At 45.0% G+C, this 14,528-nt stretch overlaps 1 protein-coding gene across 2 annotated transcripts; it reads right to left on the reverse strand.

The window, feature by feature from the left end:
• Positions 1–3,972: 3,972 nt before the first annotated feature.
• Positions 3,973–14,196, reverse strand: LOC139316345 (putative mitochondrial transporter UCP3). Of its 2 annotated transcripts, none has more exons than XM_070943023.1 (8): positions 14,124–14,196; positions 11,702–11,935; positions 10,944–11,154; positions 9,402–9,599; positions 8,745–8,846; positions 7,937–8,117; positions 5,141–5,677; positions 3,973–4,161 (listed from the first exon to the last, which is right to left on the reverse strand). In XM_070943023.1, the coding sequence occupies exons 2-7, from the start codon at positions 11,825–11,827 to the stop codon at positions 5,563–5,565; spliced, it is 933 nt and encodes a 310-aa protein (XP_070799124.1). In that variant the 5' UTR covers positions 11,828–11,935; positions 14,124–14,196; the 3' UTR covers positions 3,973–4,161; positions 5,141–5,562. The 2 variants fall into 2 exon arrangements, with proteins under 2 accessions (XP_070799124.1, XP_070799123.1); XM_070943022.1 differs by having other exon boundaries at positions 14,015–14,196.
• Between the last annotated feature and the right edge of the window lie 332 nt (positions 14,197–14,528).

A 14,528-nucleotide genomic window follows, 5' to 3' on the forward strand; every position in this document is an offset into this window, starting at 1 on the left:
GTGGGGGGTGGGGTGGGGGGCGGCACACAAAGAACTCTGCATCATGGAGATCCCGCATCACCCATCTTGGTCTGGAAATGGTACCACAGGGTTTCCTCTCTGAGCAGGGGGTTGGAGGAGGAGACCTCTGTTCTGATTGATTGATTGATTGATTGATTGATTGATTGATTGATTGATATAGTCTAGGGGTCTCCTGCTTGAGCAGGGAGTTGGACTGGTGGGACCTCCAAGGTCCCTTCTAACTCTGTTTCTCCTCTTCTCTTCTCTTCTCTTCTCTTCTCTTCCATTCTTTCTTCTCTTCTCTTCTCTCAACTCTTCTCTTCTCTTCCCTTCCCTTCCCTTCCATTCTTTCCTTTCTTTCCTTCTCTTTCCTCTCTTCTCTTCTCTTCCCTTCTTTCCACTCTTCTCTTCTCTTCCATTCTTTCCTTTCTTTCCTTCTCTTTCCTTTCCTTTCCTTTCCTTTTCTTCTCTTCCCTTCCCTTCCCTTCCCTTCTTTCCTTTCCTTCCCTTCCCTTTCCTTTCCTCTCTTCTCTTCTCTTCTCTTCTCTTCTCTTCTCTTCTCTTCTCTTCTCTTCTCTTCTCTTCTCTTCCCTTCCCTTCCCTTCCCTTCCCTTCCCTTCCCTTCCCTTATTCTATTCTATTCTATTCTATTCTATTCTATTCTATTCTATTCTATTCTATTCTATTTTCTCTTCTCTTCTTCTATTTTCTTTTCTTTTTTCTTTTTTTTCTTTCTTTCCTTCTCTTCCCTTCCCTTCCCTTCCCTTCCCTTCTCTTCTCTTCTCTTCTCTTCTCTTCTCTTCTCTTCCCTTCCCTTTCCTTCCCTTCTTTCCTTTCCTTTCCTTTCCTCTCCTCTCCTCTCTTCTCTTCCCTTCCCTTCCATTCTTTCCTTTCTTTCCTTCTCTTCTCTTCTCTTCTCTTCTCTTCTCTTCTCTTCTCTTCTCTTCTCTTCTCTTCTCTTCTCTCCTCTCCTCTCCTCTCCTCTCCTCTCCTCCCTCTTCTCTCTTCTGTTTTCTATTTTCTCTTCTCTCTTCTATTTTCCCTTCCATTTCATTCTCTCCAGTCTACAACGCAATCCGTTCAGCAGTTCCAAGGAAGCTTCACACCCATTTGCCCCACTCAGGTGACCCTGAAGACACAAACAAACCTCCAAGTAGCCTCAAGGACTCTCCAGAAGGACGCAAATGACCAGCTGTCTGCAAGGAGTATCAATCCTTCCATTCCCCAACATCCAGTCAGAGCTGAGGAAGCTTCTTGGAGGAGAAGCGAAACGTCTTCAAAGAAAAAAACAGAAAGTCCAGCTGCCTCTTGAAAAAAAAGCATCTTTGGGGACAACCTGACCTTGGATGATGGAGAATAATCTCCATTGACAAAGAAATCTACAAGGAACGCCTGGAAGAACCGACCACGCGTGGTGTGATGCGGGAATGAGAGTTTGGAAAGTCTGACCCGTGTTGTGTGAACTCAGCTGTGTACCTGGAACCCGGGTTCATAGCAACATCCAGGGTATGCAGCAATCCATCCAGATGTGAGGACAATCCACCTTCGCTCTGGGCCCTGTAGGGTAGGGGACTACAATGCCAGTAATCCCCTGGCTGTCTTAAGTTGCAGCCCTGATGGGGCGAGGCAGAGGGGGGCCGAGGTCCCCAGATTCTCAAGGGCAGCGGTCTTGGGCTACTAAGCCACCAATTGTGGTTTAGAAACCCCAGAGCAGCATTGGAGAACTTTGGTTGAGAACCCTTTTAGATAAGAACAGGGGGGGGGCTGAATTGTCACAGCTGTGAGGGGGGGGGGGCGACAATGATGTCACAGGCACAGAATGATGTCATGATGCATTTGCTAGCATTCCCTTGTGTTGTGTGTTGTGTATTTAGAACAGTTGCAGCATCCCAGGGTCATGTGATTCGCTTTTGCGACCGTCTGACAAGTGAAATCATTTAAGGACCGTGTGATTCATCTAACGACGACGGTGGTTCACGTAACAAACCTGGCAAAACAGGTCATAAAATCAGCCGTGGCTCACTTAAAAACTGCCTTCCTTAGCCACAGAAATTCTGGTCGTAAGTCGAGGACTCCCTGTTTGCCTCTTTCAGCTGCCAGATTCCAGGAGGCTGTTTCACCTGCCTTCCCAAGGGGTGTTGGGAGTTAAAGCAGAGAACCCAGACCAGCATAATTCAGATAATTTTGTCTGGTGGTGAAGGCACCAGGCGAGAAAGCAGGAGCCTCTGAGTTCTAGTTCTGCTTAGATATGAAAGTCGGCTGGGTGACTTTGAGCCAATCTCCAGGAAATGGTGAGTTCTAGTCCCACCTTAGCAGTGAAAGCCAGTTGGGTGATTTTGGGCCAATCACCAGGAGACAGTGAGTTCAAGTCCCTTCCTTCCTTCCTTCCTTCCTTCCTTCCTTCCTTCCTTCCTTCCTTCCTTCCTTCCTTCCTTCCTTCCTATTCCAATCTTCCTTCCTTCCTTCCCATTCCAATCTTCCTACCATCCTTCTTCTCATCCCTTTCTTCCTTCCCTCCTTTCATTCTTTCCCTCCTTCTCATTCCCATCGTCCTTCCTTCCTTCCTTCCTGCCTTCCTTCCCAATCCAATCTTCCTATCTTTCTTCTTCTCATTCCTATCTTCCTTCCTTCCCTCCTTCTCATTCCCATCTTCCTTCCCTCCTTTCATTCTTTCCCTCCTTCTCATTCCCATCGTCCTTCCTTCCTTCCTTCCTTCCTTCCTTCCTTCCTTCCTTCCTTCCTTCCTTCCCATTCCAATCTTCCTATCTTTCTTCTTCTCATTCCTATCTTCCTTCCTTCCCTCCTTCTCATTCCCATCTTCCTTCCCTCCTTTCATTCTTTCCCTCCTTCTCATTCCCATCATCCTTCCTTCCTTCCTTCCTTCCTTCCTTCCTTCCTTCCTTCCTTCCTTCCTTCTCCTTCCTCTCTTCTCCTCTCCCCCCCTTCCTTCTCCTCCCCTCAAAAGCCAGCTGGGTGACTTTGAGCCAATCACCAGGAGACAGTGAGTTCAAGTCCCTTCCTTCCTTCCTTCCTTCCTTCCTTCCTTCCTTCCTTCCTTCCTCCCTCCCTCCCTCCCTCCCTCCCTCCCATTCCCATCTTCCTTCCTTCCTTCCTTCTTATTCTCATCTTCCTTCCTTCCCTCCTTCTCCTTCCCATCTTCCTTACTTCCTTACTCCCTCCCTATCTCCCTCCCTCCCTCTTTTCCTTCCTTTCTTCCCCTCTTCCCCCCCTCTTCCTTCTCCCCCCCCCCTTGAAAGCCAGCTGGGTGACTTTGGGCCAAACACCAGAACACAGAGAAATTTTGGACTCATCTGTTGTCGTAAGTTGAGGACTAACTGTATTGTACCACCAATAGCCATGTCAACCAAATTTTAAATCGTATCCTTCCAATTCCTGTAGCTATCTATTTCTTAAAGCCGCCCACTCTTTCAGCCATGCTCAACAATAAGCTGCAGAATACAGGTTCAAATCTAGACGTCCAAACTCTCCTGTTTCTTTAGAATCCTGCAGCAATTTAGTTCTCCATTTCTTGCCTTGCCAGACAAATTTAGAAATATCTTTTTACCCTTGCTTAAGAGCTACATCAGTCATCAAGTGTGATCGGGAATAAAAATAGCGTTCTAGGTAAAACATTCATCTTAATCGCAGACATTCTTCCCAACAATGACAATGGCAGTTTTCCCCATCTCTACATATTTTTTTTAAACTTCATTCCATACCATAACACAATAATTTTGAAACAACGTACAATTCACATTATTAAGGTAATATCCTTTTTCTCAATGTTAAAACCAGATTTATTCATTAGCTCGTCTTGACCCTCTGTAGCCATTTTGCAATAAATATCTTTGGTCTTGTTTGTTAATCATAAAACCTGTGTCAAAAAAATTATATAAATTGTGACTTCTGTTTATAAGAATTGTTCTGAGTAAGCGGCTGATTAAAGTGATACTGATATAAATCTCAGAGATATTTGCATTTTTTAAAAAGTTTATTGAAAGAATACTGGAGACAAGGCAAGGGGCTTTGATTTCATCCCTGAAAGTCTGTTGTGGGAGGAAGCCCTTAGTTTCCCCATGTAATTTATTAGAATTTATTTTTATGGCAGAATTCCCTAGCAGGATTTCAGAAAATAGGCTCTCTTTTTCACCGGTTCCTTCACTAGAAAAAAAAAAGCAGAAAGGAAGAAGGTTTAGTCACAGCAGTCTAAAGTTATGCATAATTTTTTTTTAAAAAATGTTCCAACAAAATAAACAGCAAGTCAATAAATACTTAGGATATTCTGATGAACCAAAACTTGAAATGTTTCAAGCTTCACTGCATTAGAAAATTACAGAAAACCTAAAGCAGCCCTTACTCCTTTATTTTTCATTTAATGTTATCGGAGTAGGAAGAGCAATAGTTGGTTAAGCTAAGTGCTACCAACCACCCTTCTTAAAGAAAAAATGACCAAGAGGATTATTTTTATTTAAAAAAAAAAACATGGTAGAGGCTGACTGGGGAGAAAATGCTTCACTGTTGCTTCAATTATTTTCTATGGGGGAAAAAAGACACACAAACACTTTCAATTTGGGGAATCCAGACTTGCAACATTTTGTACCGTTTTGTAATTGATCAGTTTCAGAATTTCGTTTTCACCCTTTGCAGAAAAACATAACCATTTTTTCCCCTTGCTACCTCAAACAGACTTATGCAGAAGATGTTAACTTTATCACAAGGCCTTTTAGACCCCTGGCAATTGAATTTGTTTCTTCTATTTTGCTTCTTAATACACAACTATAATTTTTAGACGTGTGTGTGTGTATGTAGTGGCTTTGTCACTGCGTTTTCTTGGGCGTGCAAAACTATTTCATTGGACAACCTCTGCAAATTGTTACTGAGTTGGGGCATCACCGACCCTGATGGTGCAGAGCCTCATGCCCCCACCCCACCCCACCCCAAAAATTGCTTTTCCACCTTGGCAACTTGTGGACTTCAACTCCCAGAATTCCCTAGCCAGAATGCTTTTACGACGGAATTCTGGGAGTTGAAGTCCGCCCGTCTTCCAGCGGCCAACTTTCAAAAACACTGCTTTAACATGTTTCAGAAACACGGATCAAGCTAGGGATCGGGTGGTTTTGTGGCATTTTACGATCCTTACCTCTCGGAATCCATTCGCGTGGTGTGTGATCCACATCTGGGGTGGCAAGGATACGCAATCCATGTCCAGCTGTGGCTTGTTTATAGGATAATAAGTTTTCTTGCAGTGCCTGAAGTCTCATGGAAGTTTTAAAGAAGAGATTGGGCAACCCTTTGTCTGAAATGGTGTAGGGTTTCCTGCCTAAGCAGCGGGTTGGACTAGAAGACCTCCAAGGTCCCTTCCCACTCTGTCATTCTATTCTATTCATGCCTTACAGGGCACAGAATTCGTAGCAATTAATATAATTGATAAGTATGCTTGCCATCACAGCAAGAACTGTTTGCAGAAAGTCCTTTGGTTAAAATCTCTCCTTTCCGTGTCTCTCTTCAAGGAGAAACCGTTGCCCCAAATCGGATCAAGTCTGCCGGAGGTGACGCCGAACTTCAGAAGGGGGCTCCCCAAGAAACCTGGGCCAAAACCATCAACCTTTTCAGCTGCTCGTAAGACACAAACATCACCACGTTCCAGGACCCCAGCCGTAAGAAAGAAGGGATGAAGCTGGAAAAACGAGAAAAAAGGAATTTAAATGGCTGGTGCCCGAGACAATGCAGAAGTTTCTTAATCTTTTTCTTTGATCTTTTATTAGATTTGTATACCACCCTTCTCCTTTCGGACTCAGGGCAGTGAACAGCCAAAATAAAAACATTTGTACACAAGTTAAAATAATTTTTAAAAATAATTTAAATGAAATGTGGCCCATAATTTAAAACATTTCAATTAAAAATCAGTATCAAAGGTTAAAACAAACATGGAATCAGGCCAGCCCGGCTAACCGAAAAAAGTAAGTTTTTAGGGCTTCTGTGCTCAGAAGCTCAAAAAAAAACCCCAAAACCCCCAATATGGTAGCCACAAAGTTGTGTGTTTGACTTCAGTAGCGTGGTGGATTTTGGACCAGGAGGTCACGGTTGATATTTTGACTCTTTGGATCCCTGCTGAAGATGCTCTTTCTTCTCAAAAGTGTAATTTTGACTCATGGCTGGCCACGAGAGACATATAACCTTAAGAAAGGTCATAGAATGGAGCAGAACTCGCTTAGCAACCGTCTCACTTAGCAACAGCAGAAAGTTGGGGCTCCATGGTAGTCGTAAATCGAGGACTATCTGCATTGCCCTGAAATTGCCAATCAAAACCCACACCTGAGTGTCCACAAAATGCAGTCAAAATGTCCAGATGGAGGCCTCAACGTTCCTCCTAAAATGGGTGGAGCTTTAATCGCACCATGTTGGGTCCCCATCATGGAATTTTGACTGTACCCTGAATCCCCACCATCCCCAAACTCTCTCCCCCCCCCTCTCCCATAGAGGTCTGTAGAGATTCTCCGTCCTCCAGGTCAAGTGTCAGGTTACGATGTCGTCTCAAATAAATTGCATTTCCAAACAAATAGTCTTTGATGAAATCTTTCATTTATTGAGTACAATGATCTGTCCCCGACTTCATCGTAGCCGACACTGACCCTCTGACCCCCAAACCCTTCCCTTTCCGTTCCCCAATTCTCAGCGTCTCATAGGCCATCTTCCAAGTCACTCTCCCCATCTCTACTACTTCAACTCACAGGAATGTCCCCCCTCCTATCCCATCTCCTAGGGGATATTATCTGCAGGGAAAATAAGTAGGTGAAAAGTCAAGCGTCTTCTTCTCCTTATGTCAGCACTGGAGTGCTGACATCAAGGTTGTCCCAAAGGTGCTTTTTCAAGTGGCAACTGGGCTTTCTGGTTTTACTTTTGAAGACGTTTCGCTTCTCATCCAAGAAGCTTCCTCAGTTCTGACTGGAGGGTGGGGAAGGGAAGGATTGATACCTCTTGCAGACAGCTGGTCATTTGCATCCTTTTTAGAGAGTCGCTGAGGCCGCTTGGAGGCTGATCTGTGTCGTCAGGGTCACCTGAGTGGTTGCAAATGGTTCCTGTAGTCTGCAATTTTTTTTTCCTCTGGAAATCCTTTCTGACTCCCACCCCATTCCAAGGGTCTTCATCCCAAATTGTATAGCTAAAAGACCTTGAGGATTCCGACAAACCTCCAGGTGGCCTCAACGACCCTCTAAAAAGGATGCAAATGACCAGTTGTCCGCAAGGAATACTAATCCTTCCATCCTCCTCCATCCAAGTCAGAGCTGAAGAAGCTCCTTGGATGAGAAGCGAAATGTCTTCAACAGAAAAAAATAGAAAGTCCTGAAAAAAAGGCCCTTTAGAGAAAAGGAGCAGAAAGTCTTATTCTGCCCACTCAGCACATTGTCCACCCTTGTTGTCACTGACCACAGGAGGAAGAGGAGGAGAAGGAGGTCAGGTGGACTTCAAGGAATTACGGGTAGTCCTCGGCTTACGTCCAAAATTTCTGTCGTTAAGCGAAACGTTTGTTAAGTGAGTTTTGCCCCCTTTTCTTGCCACAGGGGTTAAGTGAATCCCTGCAGATGTTTCTAACCCAGTTGTTAAGTGAGCCTCCCTTCCCCACTAACTTTGCTTAGAACAGTGTTTCTCAACCTTGGTAGCTTGAAGATGGGTGGACTTCAACTCCCAGAATCCCCCAGCCAGCAGCGCCAAGCTTCTGAACTTGATCACGTGACCACGGGGATGTAAGTGTGAAAAACCATCCTATGTCACTTTTGTCAATGCTGTTGTGACTTTGGTCACTAAACAAACGGGTTGTAAGTCAAGGACTAGCTGTATCTCCCTCTGTCCTCCAAGGAAGGTCTCTGGGGGACCCCGAGGACGGATGGGGAGAACCAAGGGACCCTCCTCTTGGTGAGGGGAGCAAGTGACTCACCCTTTGTAGAAAGCGTTTGGTCCTTCCTTCACCACCATGGTCAACATGCAGCTCAAAGCGTTCTTGTATTGTCCGGCACGGGAGTTCATGTACCGTGTTTTGACCACATCCACCGGAGACGCCACCACCGTTGCGCAGAATCCAGCTCCGAATGCAGCGACGAAGTGGCACGGGAAATTGTCTGGGGAGAGAAGGGAGGAGAAGACCCTTAGGATGACGGGCATCAAGAATCTGGATAGAAGGTGCTCCTTCTCTCCAAATATCCTTCTTCAGAAAACATTTACAGATGAACAGAGTTGGAAGGGTCCTTGTGTCAGCGTTCCAGCGCTGACATACGGAAGGAGAGGAGAAGCTTGAACTTTTGCCTACTTAATTCCTTTGAAGATTCTGTTTCCTCGGAGATGGGAGGAGGGGGGACATTCCTGTGATCTGTATCCTGAAATAAGCGCTTGGCCTTATTGCCATGTGCTCAAAAGCCCGATTGGGCTTATTATCAGGAGGTGTCTTATTTTGGGGGAAACAGGGTATCTGTCTGCCTGCCTGTCTGTCTATCTATCTATCTATCTATCTATCTATCTATCTATCTATCTATCTATCTTGTTTTCCCGAAAATAAGACCCTGTCTTATATTTTTTGGAACCCTGAAATAAGCGCTCGGCCTTATTGCCATGTGCTCAAAAGTCCGATTGGGCTTATTATCAGGGGGTGTCTTATTTTGGGGGAAACAGGGTAAACAAAAACGTCCCTAAAAGAGGACTGCCTGTAATGCAGAATTTCCCCCCTCCCAATTTTTCTCTGGTTCCCTTACCTGTCATCAGGTGATACTTCAGCAGGATTTCCTTGATGAGGTCATAGGTCACCATCTCCCCACAGTTGACAATGGCATTGCGAGTGATGTTGGGAAACGTCCCTGCCAGGAAGGGAAGGAAATGTTGGTTAATTGGGTGGAAAAAAATGAAGGTTTTGGATTCGAAAATTGCTTTGGGGAAAGAACAGATGCGAAGAGGCACCTTTCTTTCTTTTTTTCTTTTCTTTTTTTTTTGTAAACAAGTTTTATTAGAATTTTTCTTTCATCATACATATTTTAGGAACAGAGTGTTGACTGAGTCACATCTTAAACATAATAATCTTTATAATCGATTCTAATCTTTCCATTTTCATCTCTTTTATATAATCCTTTATCACAAATTAATCATTTGTCACCGTATCTTATTATTTCAGCTTCTGCCATGTTGTTCTTTTTTTCCAATCCATTTTACATCATGTCTCTGTTTCCAATTTCAGCCATAAATGTTCTCTTTCCATATTTCTTTATCTTATTTTCTTCTTAATACATAAACAATACCACTATCCGCCCTTAATTCCCAATCTCTTACAATGACGTCAATTAATTATCTTATTTCTCCGTTGCTAAATACAGTATATTTCTCAAATTCCCCATCCTACTTTTTAACATTTCAGGTACCTTTCCAGAGTCCTCGGACCCCTTCTTCCCGGGCGATTGTTCGATAGGCATCTACGGTCCCGTTGTACCTCTTGGGAGTCCCCACCAGTTGGATGTGAGCTTGGAAGCGGACTTTCACCACGTCTGTAGGTTGGGCGCAGGTCACCGCCATGGCGCCGGTGGTACAGCCGGCAAGGAGGCGGGTGAAAATGCTGGTATCTGAGATGTGACGAGGGAGGAAGAGGAAGGAAAAAGGATACGTGAACCTCTTCGAAGAGCACGGAGGTGGCTTTGGATAAAGTACGCGGAAGCCGATAGTAAAACCTGAGCTCAGTCCGGGAACACAGGGAAGGGTGAGAAAGAAACTCAAGATGCCCTTCCTTGAGTCTCTTTGGTATAAGAGGGAGGAGAACTCCCTCAGGCTTTGGAGGTCTTGCTATTAGCACCCAGAGCTATAAGGTAGTTTATTTTTGGTGGACTCCTTGTTTCCTGGCTTGGCTTACCCCCAAAGGGCTGAGGGTGTTAGTGAGAAATTAGGGAAGGCGTTCCTTGGTGATGTGGTTGATTAAGCTCTTGACCCTGTTTGTGAGGGGGGGAGGAGGAGGAGGAAGGGAAGAAGGAGAAGGTGGAGGTGAGAATAGGAAGAGGAGGAGGAGAAGGAGACGAAGAGAAGATGGAGGAGGAGGAGGAGGAAGAAGGGGAGGAGATGGCGATGAGGAAGAGAAGAAGGAGAAAGAGGAAGAGAAGAAGAGAAGGACAAAGAGATGATAGATGAGAATAGGAAAAGAAACAGAAGGAGGAGAAGAGGAGGAGAAGATGGAGGAGGAGGAAGAGGAAGGGGAGGAGGAGGTGATGAGTAAGAGAAGAAGGAGAAAGAGGAAGAGAAGAAGAGAAGGAAAAAGAGATGATAGATGAGAATAGGAAAAGAAGCAGAAGGAGGAGAAGAGGAGGAGAAGATGGAGGAGGAGGAAGAGGAAGGGAAGGAGATGGCGATGAGGAAGAGAAGAAGGAGAAAGAGGAAGAGAAGAAGAGAAGGACAAAGAGATGATAGATGAGAATAGGAAAAGAAGCAGAAGGAGGAGAAGAGGAGGAGAAGATGGAGGAGGAGGAAGAGGAAGGGGAGGAGATGGCGATGAGGAAGAGAAGAAGGAGAAAGAGGAAGAGAAGGAGAAAGAGATGATAGATGAGAATAGGAAAAGAAGCAGAAGGAGGAGAAGAGGAGGAGAAGATGGAGGAGGAGGAAGAGGAAGGGGAGGAGGAGGTGATGAGTAAGAGAAGAAGGAGAAAGAGAAGGAAAGAGAAGGAGAAAGAGACGATAGATGAGAACAGGAAAAGAAGGAGAAGGGGAGAAGAGGAGAAGATGAGAATAGGAAGAGAAGGAGAAGAAGAGGAGAAGATAGAGGGGAGGAGATGGGAGGAGGAGGAGGATGAAAAGGAGAAGAGAAGAAGAGGAGGAGATGAGAATAGGAAGAGACAGAAGAAGAGGAGGAGGAGGAGAGGGGACGAAGAGGACAACAAAGAGGAAGAGGAGGAGAAGACACTTATGCTAGCCTTCAGACTTACGCTCGGAGCCCTTGGGCGTGTAGAGCTCCTTCACCGAGTCGTAGAGCCCGATCCGGACCGAGGCGAAGCTCATCTGGCGCTGAAGACCGGCCACCAACCCGTTGTAGAGACTCTTGGGCCCTTCCATCTTCACCATGGTGGTGATGGTACCCAGGACGCCCTTATATTTCACTTGTCTGCTTGCCTTGCAAGTCCTCGATTCCCCCTGAATCTGGGAGGAGAAATGGAGATTGTGTGGCGTTATCATCCTGGCATTGCTCTAAACCACAGATTCTCAACTTTGGCAAGGTTAAGACGTGCGGACTTCAACTCCCAGAATTCCCCAGCCAGCATGGTTCCTTCTACGCTCCACAGTCCCTACTCGATGGCATGTCTCTCTCTCTCTCTCCTTTGGTGACCTCCAAAGGTGCTTTTTTTCAAAAGGCAACTGGATTTTGTTTTTCCTTGAAGATGTTTCGCTTCTCATCCAAGAAGCTTCTTCGGTTCTGGCTGGAGGCTGGAGGATGGAAGGATTTATACCAGTGGTGGGTTTCACGTTTTGTTACCACTGATTCGCCCTGTGCATTTGGGCGCACCTTCCACGCATGCTCCCAGCCTCAAAAGCGTGCCTAAATTGGACAATATAGCTCCGGGGGCAGGTGGTTAGGCCCACCCACAATCTCCGCTCCCAGTTCGAACCGGCTGAATGCCACCTCTGATTTATACTCTTTGCAATCATCGTCTCCTTTAGTGACGGTGCCATTCTGATTGGGACCTACCTGGAGCCGGACTTTGGCTGTGTCCAAGGGAAAGGTGCAGAGGTCAGCAATGCAGGCGGCTGTGCCAGCGCTGAGGAATTTGATGGGTGCCGACGGTGGGATCTCGGAGGGCTTGAGACCAACCATCTTTCTCGGCAAACGACAATCTCCACTCCAGAAATCTTCCTTTGGCTGCGACCTATAATTTGTGAGGGTTGCCGCAGAAACAGCTCCAGCCTTGAGGAAGGAATGAACCTAGGAGAAAAAAAAAAAAATTAAAACCGATCACAAGAACCGCTAAGGTTACTACGATGGGTATCGTTTACGTTGGACTGAGATTTAATCCGAAGAGTTTATCCGTGCCAGCTGAACCGATAGGAAGATACCGAGCAAGCTGCCTGTGTACAGTAACAGTGGATCCATCTGATATTGTGGTAGAGGAGCGCAGAGACGATCTTGTGGAAAATACAGATAGTCCTCGACTTACAATGGTTCGTTTAGTGACGGTTCGATGTTATAATGGTGAAAAAATATAAGAATAGAATAGAATAGAATAGAATAGAATAGAATAGAATAGAATAGAAGGAGGGAAGGAAGGAAGGAGAGGAGAGAGGGAAGGGAGGGGAGGGGAGGAGAGGAGAGAAAAGAGAAGGGAAGGGAAGAGAAGAGAAGAGAAAAGGAGAGGAGAGAAGAGAATATGAAAATAAGAATAGAATAGAATAGAATAGAATAGAATAGAATAGAATAGAATAGAATAGAATAGAATAGAATAGAGGGAGGGAAGGAAGGAAGGAAGGAGAGGAGAGAGGGAAGGGAGGGGAGGGGAGGAGAGAAAAGAGAAGGGAAGAGAAGAGAAGAGAAAAGAAGAGAAGAGAAGAGAAGAGAAAAGGAGAGGAGAGAAGAGAATATGAAAATAAGAATAGAATAGAATAGAATAGAATAGAATAGAATAGAATAGAATAGAATAGAATAGAATAGAATAGGAGGTAGGGAAGGAAGGAAGGAAGGAAGGAAGGAGAGGAGAGGAGAGAGGGAAGGGAGGGGAGGGGAGGAGAGGAGAGAAAAGAGAAGGGAAGGGAAGAGAAGAGAAGAGAAAAGGAGAGGAGAGAAGAGAATATGAAAATAAGAATAGAATAGAATAGAATAGAATAGAATAGAATAGAATAGAATAGAATAGAATAGAATAGAATAGAATAGAATAGAATAGAGGGAGGGAAGGAAGGAAGGAGAGGAGAGAGGGAAGGGAGGGGAGGGGAGGAGAGAAAAGAGAAGGGAAGAGAAGAGAAGAGAAAAGAAGAGAAGAGAAGAGAAGAGAAGAGAAAAGGAGAGGAGAGAAGAGAATATGAAAATAAGAATAGAATAGAATAGAATAGAATAGAATAGAATAGAATAGAATAGAATAGGAGGTAGGGAAGGAAGGAAGGAAGGAAGGAGAGGAGAGGAGAGAGGGAAGGGTGGGGAGGGGAGGAGAGAAAAGAGAAGGGAAGAGAAGAGAAGAGAAAAGAAGAGAAGAGAAGAGAAGAGAAAAGGAGAGGAGAGAAGAGAATATGAAAATAAGAATAGAATAGAATAGAATAGAATAGAATAGAATAGAATAGAATAGAATAGAATAGAATAGAATAGAATAGGAGGTAGGGAAGGAAGGAAGGAAGGAAGGAGAGGAGAGGAGAGAGGGAAGGGTGGGGAGGGGAGGAGAGAAAAGAGAAGGGAAGGGAAGAGAAGAGAAAAGGAGAGGAGAGGAGAAGAGAATACGAAAATAAGAATAGAATAAAACAGAACAGAACAGAACAGAACAGAACAGAATGCAGAATACAACAGAATAGGAAGAGAAGAGAAAAAGGAAGGTTGGAGAAGAGAAAAAGGAAAGAGGAGAGGAGAGGAGAGGAGAGGAGGAAGGAAGGAAAGGAGAGGGAAAGGAAGGGAGGAGAGGAGAGAGAGAAGAAAGGAAAGGAGAAAGGGAAAGGAAGGGTGGGCAGGGGAGGAGAAGAGAGAAGAGAAGAGAGAAAAGAAGAGAAGAGAAGAGAAGAGAAGAGAAGAGAAGAGAAGAGAAGAGAAGAGAAGAGAAGAGAAGAGAAGAGAAGAGAAGAGAAGAGAAGAGAAGAGAATTCTTTATTGGCCAAGTGTTATCGGACACACGAGGAATTTGTTTCTGGTGCAGAAACTCACAGTTTAAAACAGCAAATACCATAATAGGTCACAGTTACAATAATCATAGTTACAATAATCAATCATAAATTACAAACCACAATCGATAAATCATATAAATAGCCCGTAAGCGACTGATCGCAAGTCGAGCTCTACCTGAAACCAAGCAATTAAAAACAGAATTTTTACCTATGGTAAAAACTCAAAATAATCGTCTCTCCAGATTCTCAGGCTGGCGTCCCCCCCGTTCGCAGCTCGAACAACCTTCTGGCAAAAATGAAATCTTTGAGATCGTTACCAATGAACCATCCGTCAATCAACGATCCGGCCGGTCCGAGCGGGGAGCAGCCCTTCCGTCCAGCTCGAACAGATGTCGGGATTCTTTATTTGTCATCGTTGTCGATGCCCCTTTATAAACTCAGCCGGGATGGCATTTCAACAAGATGCCAATGGATGAAAACACCGATCGTGTGGCGGGTCAGCCAGTGAGAGGACTGAAATGACCCCCTCTCTCCCCCCCCCCCGTCCCCGGTCTGTGGGGCCCGAAATAGCCGGTGGGGTAAGTCATTCTGGAAATAACTATATACACAGGGAATTTTTTCACCCCGTATGTGAAAAAAATTGGGTGGTGGGTTTTCGGTAGGCACTGTGGACATGAAACAGGGCTATAGCTGGTCCTTGATTTACGTTTAGTGACCGTTTG

The sequence above is a fragment of the Pituophis catenifer genome, unplaced genomic scaffold (genome assembly GCF_029215685.1).
Source record: "Pituophis catenifer annectens isolate HBS135680 unplaced genomic scaffold, rPitCat1.0.hap2 SCAF_4, whole genome shotgun sequence".
NCBI classification, from domain to species: Eukaryota; Metazoa; Chordata; class Lepidosauria; order Squamata; family Colubridae; genus Pituophis; species Pituophis catenifer.

Excerpts from the sequence above, each read along its gene's own strand:
- LOC139316345 (XM_070943023.1), bottom strand. The coding sequence starts at position 11,827 with ATGGTTGGTCTCAAGCCCTCCGAGATCCCACCGTCGGCACCCATCAAA. Across the intron at positions 8,847-9,401 it reads GGTCCGAGGACTCTGGAAAG|GGACGTTTCCCAACATCACT; the intron begins GTACCTGAAATG and ends CCTTCCTGGCAG. Across the intron at positions 8,118-8,744 it reads GAAGTATCACCTGATGACAG|ACAATTTCCCGTGCCACTTC; the intron begins GTAAGGGAACCA and ends TTCTCTCCCCAG.